General features: G+C 41.0%; 2 protein-coding genes across 3 annotated transcripts; one reads left to right on the top strand and one right to left on the bottom strand.

Annotated features, from left to right (window-relative positions):
• The first annotated feature begins 353 nt into the window (after positions 1–353).
• LOC129760888 (uncharacterized) lies at positions 354–12,463 on the top strand. 2 transcript variants are annotated; one of them, XM_055758570.1, is made up of 5 exons: positions 354–1,453; positions 3,014–3,663; positions 3,723–4,778; positions 9,042–10,899; positions 11,164–12,463. In XM_055758570.1, exons 1-5 carry the CDS (start codon positions 583–585, stop codon positions 11,241–11,243), a joined length of 4,515 nt encoding a protein of 1,504 aa, XP_055614545.1. In that variant the 5' UTR covers positions 354–582; the 3' UTR covers positions 11,244–12,463. The 2 variants fall into 2 exon arrangements, with proteins under 2 accessions (XP_055614545.1, XP_055614544.1); XM_055758569.1 differs by having other exon boundaries at positions 11,161–12,463.
• LOC129760889 (bifunctional 3'-phosphoadenosine 5'-phosphosulfate synthase) lies at positions 12,453–15,861 on the bottom strand. The gene is made up of 4 exons (XM_055758571.1): positions 15,742–15,861; positions 13,385–14,957; positions 13,055–13,206; positions 12,453–12,984 (listed from the first exon to the last, which is right to left on the bottom strand). Exons 1-4 carry the CDS (start codon positions 15,859–15,861, stop codon positions 12,772–12,774), a joined length of 2,058 nt encoding a protein of 685 aa, XP_055614546.1. The 3' UTR covers positions 12,453–12,771.
• Positions 15,862–15,870: the final 9 nt, after the last annotated feature.

The raw sequence follows: 15,870 nt of genomic DNA, 5'->3' as shown, positions 1-15,870 counted from the left end.
AACTATGTACCTATAAAAAAGGAAAAAAAAAATAAAATTAAACCAATGATACAAAATATACAAATTATAAAGATAATAGAAGTTTTATTTAAAAAGGATTAAAATTATCAAAGTATCCAAATCAATACAATCAATACAATACATAATCGAAATATCAAAATTACTGACAAAATTGTAAAAATTGACAAAATTGACAAAATCAAAAAAAATTAACAAAATTGACAAAATTGTCAAAATTAATAAATATTTGACACCTCTACTTTTGCTGTCATTAAAACGTGCTTGAGCAAACTCACTGGGCACGAAGCGCCATCTTTTGTTTAATCGCATTTTGACACACCGCTGCGTGAAAAAGCCAAAAAAAGAGAGTGAAAAGTTTTGATGGTGCAGGAAGAGTGAAAATAGCGAGCGGAAAACTTTCTTTCGGTCTCAAATTTTGTGTTTTAGTTGTGAAATTCTCGTAATATTTTGTATCGGAATCACCAAACTCGGTTGCTTCCGGATGAGGCAAGCGTTGAAGTTTAAGGTTTGAACCGGGGTGATCGGGCACCGGCAGGAATTGGATTTGAAAACGCAAGTAAAATGAGCAACCCTGATGAAAACTCGCTGCCCGAAAAAATGTCCGATGAAAATAACAGCGTCAATGAAAAAGATTCGGAATCGGTTGTGTTGGAGCAGCAGTCAGCAAAAGGCGCTGAGGATAATCTGGAGCCAGTAACGTCGGAATCGGATTTCGTGGATGATGGTAAGGAGTCAACTGCGAATGAAGGTTCTGAGGAACATATGAAGGGGTCCGATAACCGGACTGATGAGTCCCTTTGGAGTGAACAAAGCAGCTTGCCGGATTTCCATTCCCCTAGGGCAAATGCTACGGAAACTGAAGATAAGCAATGTGAAAGAGATACAAAGAAACCAAAAGAACGTCAGAACAGTCCAGAGCCGGGGGAACTATCGGATGACGATGAATCCAACGGAATACTGTCTCAGACACCAGACATTAAAGATGAGCGCAATAACGATGAATCTTCCGATACACAGTTTAAGGACCCAGCCGATAGTGATTGCGAGAAATTCTCGAAAAAATCCGATTCAATCAAGCTGGAACCTTCCAGTCCAACCTACCATGACGAACTGGACCGGAAGGATTCGATCAACTATGAATTGGATCGAGGTTTCAAAGATAGCCCCAAGGTGGGCAGTCCGGTGGTGAAGCGAGAGTACCCTTCTGATCCGGAAGATGCATACAACAGCTCCTCCAGTAGGATGATGAAAAGTCCCCGCATGGATTCACCCGAACCACCGGCCAAAAAGTTGGCTAGCATCTTCCAGAAAAAGGTGAAGAAGGAGGAAAACGCATCAGAAGATATTTTACAGGAAAAACTTAAACAGTATTTTGGGCACAATGATTTTAAAAGTCCGCTGCAAAAGGAAGCCATTCAAACGATCATTACAAGTGAGTATAAGGTACACCGGGGCAAGTGCAAACTCGGGGCAAGTGCAAACGATCAACTTTCCTCTGTTACAAAAAAATTAAAAAATATTTCTTCTTCTAGAAGTTCTTGTTGTTGTCCAAACCAACAATCTGACATAGATAAACTAAACTTTCTTTCAATTATTCACTAAAAACACGGCACTGTTTGATTACACACGAATTCAAGTACGTACTAGACATGAAAAGTATGTTTTTGTTTTGCTTTTTTTGGCTACAAAAAATGGCATTCAAATCCGATTTTTCGTCGAAAGGTGAGTGTTTGGGACTGATATTCAGATGGAAACAGAAAATTTATGATAAATTTTCAGTAGACCCTAAAAATTGTGGAAATAATATTCACTCCTGTCAACCCACACTGCGGGGCAAGTGCAAACGACACTACCGGGGTAAGTGCAAACGCACCTTTAAGCCATGTAACATCAGACATTAAAAAAAATCATCTCAAAAATGGTTCAGCATTATATTAGAGTGGTCAGAAAGGGTATCCAAAGTGTTGTATCTCAAGCGGATATTCAAAATTCCGTAATGCCTTGGCAAATGAAGGTCTTTTGCTTCAAACAACAGTCAGCAAAACTGAAGTTCCAAAAAGTAATTAATATAGCAGAAAAACAGCAAATACATCAAAAAAAGTTAATAAAACATACTGGAACATGTATTAAATTCGTTTTAGTAACGATACGCAGACGCATCTTTGAATAAGTTTGGAAAAAGCATTGCGTTTGCACTTGCCCCCATAAACGGGGCAAGTGCAAACTTAGAAATTTTTTCACAAAAGTGCCGTTAATTTTTTCCAACATTTTTTAATTTTTCACTTTCTACGGGAATTTGTTGAGAACCATTTTAATGATGCAACGAACGATAATTGATAATTTTTGAAGATTTACATATTTTTCTAGGACATGTGAAAGTTGAACTATGGTGAAAACCGTTTGCACTTGCCCCGGTGTACCTTACCTGATATTTTTTTGGCTATTGGTCATGCAATCTTTAACCAATTTTCCTAGTTCGTCAACTTAAAACAGAATTTGCAAATTTAAATGGATCAACAAAAAATTCTGACCCTGGATGCAAATTTTCAATCGATTCACGATAATCGGATAGCAATCTACAGTAATGCCATAATATCTAGAGACACTTGCGCGCTCGGCATTTTCTTTCTTAAACCGGAATCTGCTAATTTTGCCAGACGCCAACTGCTTAACGCCTCTTACTACTTTACTACAATTTAGCATGTCGGCTCTTATAGAGATTAACTTTAGGGGAACAGTTAAAATACTCTACTGTCCCCCGTTCTGTTTTTCCTTTCCGGGTCAGCCAGGTAGCTAATAAACCCATAAAATAGATTTCCTTGTATATTTGCACGAAAATATTGCAAAAAGAAAGATTTCTTCCATCATCGATCTACCCAAGGGCACATGTTGAGTCCCCTTTTGAAAAACTTCTAGTCCAGTCGAGCTGAAATGTGTTCAGCGATCAATTAAATGTTTCATTCTATTTTGGATTTTTTTTATCCCATTACAGGAACCCGCGATGTGTACGTTTCGATGCCAACGGGCTCAGGAAAATCGCTTTGCTTCCAGCTGCCGGGTGTCATGCAGGACAACAAGGTCACCATCGTCTTCTCCCCACTGTTGGCGCTCATCAAAGATCAACTCGATGCGTTGGCCAAGCTTAAAATTCCGGCCGATTCCATCAATTCCAAGATGAGCAACAAAGATCGGGATCGTGTGACGAACGATCTCAAAAGTGTCCGTACCGATATTCGCTTTCTGTACATCACTCCGGAGCAGGCCAACACGGCCACCTTCAAGGAGCTGATGAAGATGCTAGTCAAACACAAGAAAATTGCGTACGTTGTTGTGGACGAGGCGCATTGCGTCAGCGAGTGGGGTCACGATTTCCGACCCGACTACCTGAAGTTGGGTAACTTACGCTCGGAGTATCCGTCGATTCCATGGATCGCCTTAACGGCCACCGCTTCACAGAAAGTAGTGCAGGATATTTTCAAGAACCTACGGCTGAAAGAACCTGTCGCCAAATTTAAAACTTCCTGTTTCCGAAAAAATCTGTACTATGATGTCGTTTTCAAAAACTCTGTACAGGACGATTACATCCATTTGCGGGACTACATCGAAAGCATTTTAGATAAAGACGACCAAACTCTTAAATCGGTTGGTCATAGTTTTTTTTTTATATTTATACTCTTATTAAACTGTTCATGCCATTTCAGAGTAAGAAAGCCTGTGGAATAATTTACTGCAGGACCCGGGAATCAACTGAGCGGGTAGCAAACAGTTTGACTAAACTGGGCGTCAAAACAGCAGCCTATCACGCCGGTCTAAAGCAATCGGAACGAGTCGGTGTGCAGGAAGACTGGATGGATGGCAAGGTGGCAGCCATCGCGGCTACGATTAGTTTCGGCATGGGGGTGGACAAGGGTTCGGTGAGATTCGTCATTCACTGGGACATACCCCAAAGTGTAGCCTCATACTATCAGGAATCAGGAAGGGCCGGTCGCGACGGGAAGAAATCTTTCTGTCGCGTTTACCACTGTCGAGATCAATGCAAATCGATAGATTTCCTGTTAAACCAAGATCTGCAGAAAAGCAAAAGCACATCGAAAGAAGAGAAGGCTAAATTAGCAGTCAAAAACTTTGAGAAGATTGTCCAATACTGCGAAACGGCCAAATGTCGTCATCGGTTATTCTCAGATTTTTTCGGCGACGATCCTCCCGAATGCATTGACATGTGCGACGTTTGCAGCAATCCGAAGAAGGTAGAGAAAGCCATTGAAACGTTTCAAAAGCTCTCGGTTTCGGGAAAACTTAAAACTAAGGTCGGGTATGACGATGATTTTTCCGACATGTATGAAGGCGGCCGAAAAGGGTTTGACGATTATGACGAAGAAGAAGGCGAAGACGATGGTGCCCGTGAGAACCGTGCGAAACGGGAAACGGAATCGCTTATCAAAAAGCAGCTGGCCATTCGAAAAGCTGCCGCGGCAAAAGATTTAGATATGCACAAATCGGCCTCGATAAGTCGCGTCAAGTTTGCCCTCCAGACGAGTGTAAAAGTTAATGGTTTAACGATATCGTCCCGAGAAGGCAACCTCACCATGCTCGCGGATTTGATGAAGAAAAACGTCGAAGAGTGCAAACAGAACGGGGAATCGACGGAGCACGATTTGGTTTACAAGGATTTTGAAGACATTGCGGTGGAAATGGAATACGAATCGTTCACCACAAACACCGTTGCCAGTTTGTATCGAAGGTCCATAGTGAAACATGTAAGTAATATTCTATTTCAAACTTTCGTATGATCCGTATTGCAGAATTCATAGTGGATGAGATGATCATGTTATGAAAAAAGCAAGCACATTGCTTGCATTGAGACAGCATTGCAGTTGACTTGTGATTGTTAGTATAATTGGGATAATTCCACGTTAGAAATTGGTTTTGTGAATACCTGAACCTCATCCGCTGTTGCATTGTGTAGTTTAATAACGAAAAATTTTTGGCACTTGCGTGATATGCCATCTTGGTGTCGTTTTGATCATTATTGATCAAATTAAATTTTAAACAGTTTCAAACAATAAATTAGGTATCGAATTTATTAATTCAGTGAATGCGCAAACATCACTCTATCGAGAGAAAAAAACGCGTTCAAAGTTTGACAGCTTTTATTTTGTTCAGTTAACGTTGCACATTCAAAATATAGGGCTCCGAACGTACTTTATCACCCAGCTGATAACTCGATCTATTTACATGTGGCGCATTCGCCACTACCGAAATATTAACAATTTCAACTTTTAGCTAATGGGCCTGGAAATACACAACACAATGAATTGTTCTAGCTCTGACCTGTCCAACTACCAGTTTCATATTTTTTCTCATTAAAAATTCTACATAGTTCCTTAATCAGTGCCAATTGCTACAGAATGCGTGACCTAAACACTACAAATTTTAACCTGGAAAGCACGCGAAAATCTTCAATGTGTGTCGTTGTTTTGGTTTTAATTTTGCATAAGAGTTATGAGATATAAAATTGTTATTTGAAGCTCCTAATTTAATTTCGTTAGAATTATTCTCAAATTATTAAATTATGTCGCAGTGTTGCAACTTTCCTTATTTTGTTTTTCGCACGTTAACCGTGTAGTAATAAGCATGTTTGATTACAGCGGTACGCTTTTTTGTTAGTCATATATTTCTCGCGTGAGCTTTCATTACGTCGTATGAAAATATCAAAACAACTTTGAAATTTGTATTTTACGTATAAAATATGTTGTCCAGCCTACCAATATTCTAAATGGAAAAAAGTTACGAAAGGTTTATGTTTTTGTAATAAAACTGTTTGTTCATATTTTGTTTCATACGACATTATGAAAGCTCACGCGAGATTTGTTATCCTTTTGGATAATACAAAATAATCACTAGTTGATTACGTTTTGCCTGTTACCTTTGCAAGGTACCTGTCCTAATTTAAAAAAAGTATAAACTATGGCTAATAATGTGCATTCATAAAACATCATGGATATTAAACCGTTAAGCAAATTATTGTGTGAAATCATGTGTGATGCGTATCTGGTCTCTAATATATATATATCCGCTCGGTAAGTTGCAGTTCAGTTTTTTCAATATCCTTGTAGAGAAACCGAATTTCAATTAAAAAAAAATATATTCGAAGTGTTGGAATAGAATGTAGCTTAAAATAATCGGTTGTTAAAAACGGACATTTGAGATCGACTGTTAGCTGCATCCAACATGTACTCGATTCGAGATAACGGAGTATTTGTCGCGAAATATTCCTGTGGTAAATATTTTGCGGCCTCACTTCCGCATATGGTAAGTCGTTAAACGAAATTTTGAGCAAGACTGCTTCACAAAACGGGGAATAAACGACGGAAGCAATATGTTGTTCTTTCTCTCCTTAAGATGAACACGTAAGACCTGTCAAAAGTTAGGTGGAATTTTAATTGCATCCCACTCGCACTAATGCAAAATCATCACCCAGTGGGAAAAGTTTCCTTCGCCCATTAGATCATTTTTGTGCAACGGTCAAACGAGACGGTCCTGATTGAGGTTACCTCGGATATCCCCTTCTGAACAATGTATTATCGAAAAGTAAGTGTTTAGTTTTCTTCAAAAGTGGAACGCGATAGTAACCTTTCCGGGAAAAGAGACAAATTAAGTGGAATTCAGACATCACAGCATCAGAAAAGCCCTAACATTAAACTCCTTTAAACATCAAAGTGAACTCTGTTTGGCAAAGACGACCACGTGTTTTATGTGGAACAAAACGCAAAAGTGTTATAGTTTTTCGTTAAATGTGATTTTTAACTTTTCAAGTAAATTTGCAAAAAAAAAACATATTCAAGAAGGAGTTCTTGTTTCATTGGTGATCCTTTCAGGGATGAATACTTCAATGTGGCAAATCCCGGATAAAAAGTGTGTTTCTGTTAATTTCGAAATATTTGATCTTACTTCGTATTGGAACGGACAATCGATAATAAGGGGCCATCAAATATTACGTAACACAATTTTCGATAATTTGCATTCCCTCTTTCCCCTTTCGTAGCACATTCTCATCAGATTTTCTATCCAAAACCAACAAAGCGTAACAAGTTGCTATACCTCTTCAACCCCCCTTAAACGCGTTACGTAATATTTGAATGGTTCCTAAGCTAATGCTAGAGACTTAAACAAAAGAATATGTCGAAGCATCAACTATTCAGTTATCTCATGACCATCTCCATATAAATAGCTCCGCCGTGAATTAGAAATGCCAATAAGACTCTGTTTAAAGACTGCTAAATACAATATGATGTTTTCATCATGAGCGAGAAAACAGCTCAAGTTCTGATCAGCGAACATGCAACTAAATGTCAGCCCAAGAATACGTAGATCGGGATAACTCAAGTTTTAGACAATTATTATCATCAGACTGCTGTAAAGGATCAACGGAATGCCACTCAGAGATTGAGTAAACGAAACACGTAAGAGCTGGTCTCTTAATCGTTTTCAACTTAAAGCAAATTGGCCGTTTTTTTACGTAAGAAAAAGTAAACAATTTAGTAAGGACTTAAAAAAACATATATGAAATACCAAACGAATCGCAAGAAATTCATCGTGAGATGAATCGTACCAAATATGGTCAGCAACCTGGCAATTGGCTAGTGAACGGTAGACAATTTGCAACTCGAGACCCCATACACCCAACCTTCGGGGAGTGGTCATATCACCTCTTGTCTGCAACTCCGATTCTCTACCTCCCCGTGGTGCTAGCTGGGGTGCGAGCAACCTTAGCGGAGATCGGGTATCCAACCCCGGTGGATGCTTTGGTCGCATGCAGACTGAGTCAGGGGGCTTCGTACGCGTCTGTTCTCCATGTCAGGGGCGGCGTGCGGAGTGCAACAACGTCCTGGTGGTGTTCGGGACCCAAAACAGCAACATCACGACGGTCCTCCTGCGAGATAGTGGGGTTAGCTGCGGGCCTTGCGAGCCCGTGACTACAAAAAACATAAGCAACGAACAACAAATTTCTGATGGAAATCGGCAAAGACCCACGCGACGAAAAGGGACTAGCGATTGGAAACTTGGAACATGGAACTGCCGATCTCTAAATTTTGTGGGCAGTACCCACGTGCTCTCCAACGAATTGAAGAGCCGCAAATTCGACATCGTAGCGCTGCAGGAGGTATGCTGAAGGGGCTCCACGGTACGAACGTACCCAGATGGTCGTGCCATCTACCAGAGCTGCTGCAACACACACGAGCTTGGAACAGCTTTGATAGTGATGGGAAAGATGCAAAAGCGCGTGATCGGGTGGTGGCCGATCAACTCACGAATGTGCCGGTTGAGAATCAATGATGTGAATACGACCGTTGCCCAAAACATGATATCAAGATCGCCATCGGGGATTTTAACGCTCAGGTCGGCCAGGAGGAGGAATTTAAACCGACAATTGGAAGGTTCAGTGCGCACCAGCTGACCAACGAAAACGGCCTCAGACTGATAGATTTCGCCACCTCCAAACGAATGGCCGTACGTAGTACCTTTTTCCAGCACCGCCTCCCACACAAGTACACCTGGAGATCACCGTACCAAACGCAATCACAGATCGACCACGTTTTGATTGACAGCCGGCACTTCTCGGACATCATCGACGTCAGATCCTGTCGAGGCGCCAACATCGTGTCAGACCACTATCTGGTAATGGTGAAAATGCGCCCAAAACTCTCCGTAGTGAACAACACACGCAACCGGCGCCCGCCTCGGTAAAATATCGCGCGACTGAAGCAACCTGAGGTCGAAGCAGCGCTGCCGGCAGAGGGCGAGCTTGATGAAGCCCCTCTCGAGGACTGTTGGGATACCATCAAGACAGCCATCAACAGTGCTGCGGAGAACGTCATCGGTTATGTGGAGCGAACTCGACGGAACGAAAAATCTCTACAAACTCAAAAAAATCACTGGTTTTCGAAATTCGTCGATTGAATTCCTATTCATTTTTGTAAAATAGGTATAATTCAATATTTTTTCATCTTCTATTCCAGATAACGGCCATCAAATCGGCAACTTCTTCGGGGATGCTATTCCCGGATTTGAAGCATTATGTCCCGAAACCGCGAAACTCACATGGCGGGGAATTTAAGACTATCGAAGCCGAATTGAAACGCAAATATGGTGACGAAATTGTGGATGAATTGCGTGAGACCGAAGAACGCCGATCGTATCGAAGCGGTGGCGGTAATGGAGCCCCCGAACGGTCTCGAGTGGGTTCGGGAAAGTTCAGCAATTCTAGTCGGGATGGATATAATCAAACCTCAATCAATTCCTTCTTCAGTAAAGGTCCAAGCGGAAAGAGTGGTGGAGGAGGAGGGCCAGCTACACTGAACGATGATGACATGTGGGATGAAGATGGTGGTGCTGGTCCAAGTGCACCTTTGGAAACCTTTGAACCGGCTGATGAAAAATCTGTGTCGAATAATGATCGGCGATCGCCATCTGTGGAGATTGTGTCTAGCGGCTCATTTTCCGTACGTTCGAATGATGATTGGGACCAGGGAGATCGAAAAATTAAAGACAGAAAAAAGGTTAAGCGGGAAAAGTCGAGCACGTGTTCTAGGGATGCATCCCGTGATCGATCTCGTACGCCTAGGGAAAGATCACGTGAAAGATCCAGAGCAAAATCCAAAAGCAAGTCAAGACATAAGTCTCGAGAAAGATCACGCTCTCGAGATCGCTTTTCACACCGTTCGGGAAGGTCTCGTTCTCGTGAATATGAGGACAGCAGAAGAAGACATAAAAAGTCAAGGAGCCGTTACGAAGAGGATGACGAGGTTTATGATAGAAGATCGAAAAAACGATACGCTAGCGAATACGAAGAAAAACCAATCTCCAAAAGGCCTCCTTCGCCAGACGAAGAATACAGCTACAGTAAACCGAAGGCCCGGGTATCTCATTATGAACGCAGTATTCCTGTGTCTTCGGACTATAAAATTCCGTACAGTGGTGCACGGAATGCTAAAAGCTATGAACTCTCAGGAGGTGGAAATAGTGCTCTTCTTTCTAATGACGACATGTGGGATGATGATGCAGCTTCATCTAAGATGAACGATACGTTATCAGAGAAGAATTTAGACTATCCACCTCCACCTCCGTCATCCGGATCCTCAATAAAGAGCCCTCCGCCACAACCAAGTGGAGAAACAAACTATGCATCGGGATATAATCTATACAATAATGACTCCCCGAAAAGTTCATACCAACCACCCCCGCCTCCACCTCCAATCATTTCTCCATCAAAAGAAAAACCTCCGTCGAAAAAGAAATTCGACTACCTGTTCGATACACCTGCCGAAAAAATAAATTCAGCTCCCTACGAACCCAAAAAGGTAAGCTCTCCTGCTCCATCCCCGACCACTATCCCAGTGAAGTCAATTACGGCAGCTCAATTCACCACGGCTGCCCAAATCCATGCAACCCTGCAGAAACTGAATGCTGCGGTAAACAGCGCAGCTGCGCGCAATGGGAATTCATCATCTTCTTCGTCGTCTTCATCCTCACTCATGACGTCGACGAAAAGCATCGCATTGAAGGATTCCTCGAGCAGTACCACCCTTCCTGGATCATCATCAACTTCCAACTCTATGACGACATTGAGTGGAGGATCATCCACGATAACCGCTAGCAATAGTAACTCCAGCAACAGTAAGCCGACGATACCAGAAGTCAACAACAAACTGCACAACATCCAGTTCGAGCAGGAAAAAATATCGAAAAAGAATTTAGCCGATGTGGTGATTCGTTTTCTTATGCCGTACTACCGCCAGCAGAAGATCAAATCCAAGGAGCTGTTCAAAGGTCTCGCCCGTACCATTTCACACAAATTCTACGACGTGGAGGTTGTCGGTAAGTGAACTTTTTTTTTGGGTTTCAAAAATTATGTTAAACTAAAAGTTATTTAGAAAAACTTGGAACCGTTTTTCAGTTTTATAAATATCTACCTATTATACGCTTTTCGAATAGATTTTCAAAAATTTCTAAGGGTAAAAACGTTTGATTCTTAAAGCTGAAAATTTTGAAATATGTATTTAAGCAAAGTTAAAAAAGCAAATTCCTAACCTAAAAATTTCCCTATTTTTCTATTTTTTCCCCCTACTTTTCTTACAGTAGATCGAAAGGTGAAAAAGTACATCGACGATCTGATGATACATAAAGGCGTGATAGCCAGCGAATCGGATTTCCCCCAATAGTTGCTGACGGGTTTCAGCCAGAAATTGTCGTTACAGATGTATATAATACCGGAGCATCGTTTTTACGCAGTTATTCTATCTATTAGGAAGCCAAATCACTAAAAACACGACAGACCGAATCTTCTTGGATTAGATTCAGCAGTGCTTAAATTGGATCTTAGTACCTAGTTGGTAGGCAGAAAATTGTTTAACTTTATTTCATTGCGTTAGGCAAAACTTGTTGAACAAGGTGTCTTAACACAGAGGGGGGTGGCATGTTTGCATCTGTTGGCTGAGAAATCAAACATCTGTTGGCTTCCTTATGCTTTGAATGTCCGTTTAGACTTATTCAGAAACTTCTTTGATCAACCAGTGAATTCCACACAACAGTTAACTGTGTAAGCCAACGGCGCGCATAGTGCTGAAGATCAACTGTTTCATGTGATTGGAGAAGCTGTTCAAATTAACCTGATAGTGGTAAACATCTATTTGAGAGGTTGATTATTTTGCAGTTAAAGTACTGCTGAGGTGTAAAGCTATTGAGATTAGTCAATGTGGTCAGTGAACATTGTATTCCGAAGAGATGTAATAAAAACAAGTTTAGCTTCAAGCTGTGCTAGTTAACCTCTAGGTTTGTTAAATGAATTTCCGAATCTCACCTCAGAAATACTTGACTGTATCTGGCTCTATTTTGCAGAATTAAAATTAAAATCTTTAACGCGAACTGCTAACGTTCATAACAGAGTAAATCTCTCAAGATCTTAAATATTTTTTCGAAAGGTCTCAACCGACCAACAACAAAAAAACACATGCCCTCCTCCTGCATCTTATTTGATAGTGCGTTCAAAAATTCGATAAAAGCTTCAAGAATAATTAAGCATAATAGACAACGGTCTGTAAAACATTTGATTTCCGTCACTCGAACAGACCTATTTCATTTTCATGCCGCCATACGCAAAGCACTACAAGGCATAGTAACGTCAGAGATTATTAATACTCTGCACTTTTTGTACAGCAGCAACAGATATTTATTGTTGATGAAATTTCCTACATTCACCGACATTTCTTTTTTCGGCGAATGATGTCACTAAGTGTAAAGAGAACAAACATTTTGCTTGCTAGATACCTATAGAACTTCAGATTCATTCAGTTACAGTAGGAATTCATAAAAAGAGATAACATCGATCGCATCGACTACTACACATTATTGGTAGCAATAAAACAAATGGAAAAGTTTAAAACTCAACTTTTATTTCCGAAAGAAATGTTAGTTTTATCAGCTATATATTAAAATCTTCATATCATATTACTAGTAAATAAAATAACAACAAAAATAACCCACTATTAAAATTCTGGAATCTACAAAAATCTTAATTGTACGCTAAACGAAAGGTTGCTTTTGATGGGTATCTTTGAAATCGGAGATACCTCACCAGTACTGTTAATGATATTGCCACTGTGCTTCGTTTTTTCCTAACTGATTTGATAGAGCAAACTAAACGCATTTGAAAAAGCTGTACGTAGTTATCCATGATACTTCTTCAGCCAATCAATTTTCTCCACTCTTAAGCGATTGATAGTATTCCGCCAAAATTTTCCACGCTTTTGGTTCCATGAAGCCATTGGGCGGATCCTGACCGCCGCGGGCCAACGCTCGCATTCTGGTACCCGAGATAAAATCGAAATCTTGCTTACGATCCGGATCGAAAAAGGCCATTTTGGAGACGGATTTATCGTAGGCTGCCACCCGGAATGGTAAAATCTGGAAGGAGGTAGAAAATAAATGGTTAATTTTCTTTGAAATTTAGATGTATATGGGCAGCTCTTCTTACTTCAATGCTATCTAACCCTGGAGCCATTTTAAGCACACGGGCACCGTGGGTACCGTCGTAAAGGTTTCCGTCGGGGTACATGGACTTGTCCGGGTGAGGCATGCCGGCTGGATCCCGACCGACTATGTAGAAATTGGCGCCAGCATTCATTCCTGAGAATGTACAAGTTTGAAATTAAATTCATTCTGAAAAATTTCATGATATTTTCTGAAGCTCTAAGTTCCGTTTATACCAAAGTTAAGGAATATCATTATCCAATTATAGTGTGTTATACAGTATAAGAGTGGTATAAGATTAGTCACAATTTGTAAACGGTCGTCGAATACTCACTAGCTTTAGCATGCCACTGCACCTCGGTAGGGCCAGCATACATCATTGGTGAAGGGAAAATCGATAAAATAGTGTGCTCCCGTTTTAGCACGCCTGAATCCAGTACGGCCTGATGTTGAGCCATTCGAACAGGCAAAGGTACATCATCATCTTTGGTCCAGCCACCCAACGGGTGCAGTAACAGAACCGGGTTTTTGAAACCGCGTTCCAAAAGCTGCCTGCGACAATCACTCATGAGCAGCGCGTGTCCATTGTGGATGGGATTTCTCAACTGGAACGCAAATATGGCATCAGCTTTTATTTCCTGGAACTTTTTCCGCAATTCATTCGGCGTAAGGCGATAGCTGTCTAGGCCATCGCCCCACAAGATTCGTTCTAATACTTCGACATCACCGCCAACCAAATACTGACCAGATTCTAGAACCATTTTCACATACGGGTGTTCTGGGTGTACAGTGCCAAACTGTCTTGAGCACCGTTCTTCCTTTCGTTGTTGATAGAATTCCGGTTTTCTAAGGATTGCTACGATTCGGCCATTATAGGCCAACGAAAGGGCGCTGACTCCATTCAGTTTATTCTTATCTTCCTCGCTAACAGATAATACTATCGGAATGGACATGTTTTCACGCATGGTTTCATCCTCACTCAGCATGCAATTGAAGTGAAGTGCCTGTAGATATTCTTTCTCACGCATGAAACCTTTCAACGGGTGAGCCCAACCTTCGGCCAGCACTTGCAGCCATTGGAGCTCGACAGTTGTTATCGTGACGGATGGCAGTGTTTTTGCTTCTGTTACGGCAGAAGCTTTCAGATGATCTGGAACAAACAACTCTGGTATGGGTTCATCGTCCTTAATAAACTTTGGTATGATGTTTTCATCTTCAAGTAGCTTGATAAGCTTGTACGTCGATTGTCTTATAGTTAACCCTTCAGTGGAGACGGACAAATCCGGTTTCTCTGGTGCTTCATAAGCCTGGGTGACACCGGTGAATCCTTGTATGGCCCCTTCGCGAGCTTTCTTGTATAAACCTTTTACATCTCTCGATTCACAAACAGCCAACGGAGTGTCGACAAATATTTCGAAAAATTTCAAATCCGCGTCTTTGTGGATACGTCGAGCCATTTCACGATCCTCGGCAAAAGGTGAAACAAAACTGCATATCGAAACCACTCCGCTATCGGCAAACAATTTAGCTACTTCGGCAACTCTTCTGATATTCTCTTCTCGATCTACTTGTGAGAAACCTAGGTTTTTGTTCAATCCCGTTCGGATATTGTCACCATCGAGACCGTACGCAGGGATACCTTTCGACACCAAGTAAGCCTCCAGCTCGAACGCGATCGATGTCTTTCCAGCTCCACTGAGACCGGTCAACCACACGGTACATCCTCGGAATCCCCTACACAAGCCAAGATTTTGGCCACGAACCTCTCTCGTAACATTGTGCTTTTGTTCGGTGACGTTGGTCGCAACTTGAAGGCACTGCAAAAAGGAGAAATAAAAAATTCGAATTAGGTACTTGATCGTCCAAATTTTAAGGCATTGGCAAATTTGTAGATAAAATAGATTCGACTATTCGTTCAAATAAACCAACTAGGAAATTACTGTAACTGATTAACCCTAGTCCGTCCCAGATTTTTTGACTAAAACCGCTGTATTTCTTTCCTCAAGTAACCAAAAGGCACATAACTATTCAAACAGTCGCAATTAAAGTACAGGTTTGGATGAATTACGGGTACCAGAGGCTATTAAAAACGTTTTCCTCTTGGAATTAGTTCTGAACTTTGCGAAATTTTTGAAAGGTCAAAACACGCAGTTAAAAGTTCTAGACTGGCAGAAAGCCTCTTAGTTTAGAATTGAGCATGGCACGGTGGTAGCGAATCAAACAAGCAGTTCTAAGAATTGCGGTTCAAACATCCATTGAGCCATGCCTTCCAGTAATTGAAAGATCAATTATATAAAGTTCGAAGTTTTTCGATACCGTGAAGAAAAAGAAATAGAAGTTCTCGAAATTTGTTTTTTTTTTCATATAGACTGTTCCAGAAATTATAAGCACACTTTCAAAATAATAAAAATATATTGTTTTATTTATTAAACTTTATTTATTTTATTTGGCCCAAAAATTCTCGATTGGCCGTGCCTCGGGGCAATTATGCGGATTCATGTTTTTTTGGCACAAAACAGACGTTTTGGCTTTTATGCCACCCTAGTGTGTCTTTGGCGCTTGATCATCGGCAATAAACGCTTCTGGAGGCATTCCTTGATATAAGTTCTGGATGTTCATTTTTTCCGATGTCACGTACGGGCTAGATAATATTTTGCCGCACTCCCAAATTGCCTGCCATCACCTTCTTGCCAAATTTTCGGTGAAAATGGCCTTCTCCGTTTCGGGGATATCCTTGTCCTTGCGTACAGTGAAGTATTGTGACCCAGGAAAGGTTTTATAGTCCAATTTCACATACGTTTCATCGTCCATGATAATGCA

This window comes from Uranotaenia lowii, unplaced genomic scaffold, assembly GCF_029784155.1.
Source record: "Uranotaenia lowii strain MFRU-FL unplaced genomic scaffold, ASM2978415v1 HiC_scaffold_805, whole genome shotgun sequence".
NCBI classification, from domain to species: Eukaryota; Metazoa; Arthropoda; class Insecta; order Diptera; family Culicidae; genus Uranotaenia; species Uranotaenia lowii.
This window is presented reverse-complemented; position numbering and strand designations above follow the sequence as displayed.

What these genes read in the sequence shown, in the direction of transcription:
- LOC129760888 (XM_055758569.1), top strand. Translation starts at nt 583, where the DNA reads ATGAGCAACCCTGATGAAAACTCGCTGCCCGAAAAAATGTCCGATGAA. An exon ending in CATTCAAACGATCATTACAA is followed by an intron (nt 1,454 to 3,013) that starts GTGAGTATAAGG and finishes ATCCCATTACAG; the next exon opens with GAACCCGCGATGTGTACGTT. An exon ending in ACGACCAAACTCTTAAATCG is followed by an intron (nt 3,664 to 3,722) that starts GTTGGTCATAGT and finishes ATGCCATTTCAG; the next exon opens with AGTAAGAAAGCCTGTGGAAT.
- LOC129760889 (XM_055758571.1), bottom strand. Translation starts at nt 15,861, where the DNA reads ATGGACGATGAAACGTATGTGAAATTGGACTATAAAACCTTTCCTGGG. An exon ending in CCATTTTCACCGAAAATTTG is followed by an intron (nt 14,958 to 15,741) that starts GCAAGAAGGTGA and finishes TTGAACGAATAG; the next exon opens with TCGAATCTATTTTATCTACA. An exon ending in CAGGGTTAGATAGCATTGAA is followed by an intron (nt 12,985 to 13,054) that starts GTAAGAAGAGCT and finishes ACCTCCTTCCAG; the next exon opens with ATTTTACCATTCCGGGTGGC.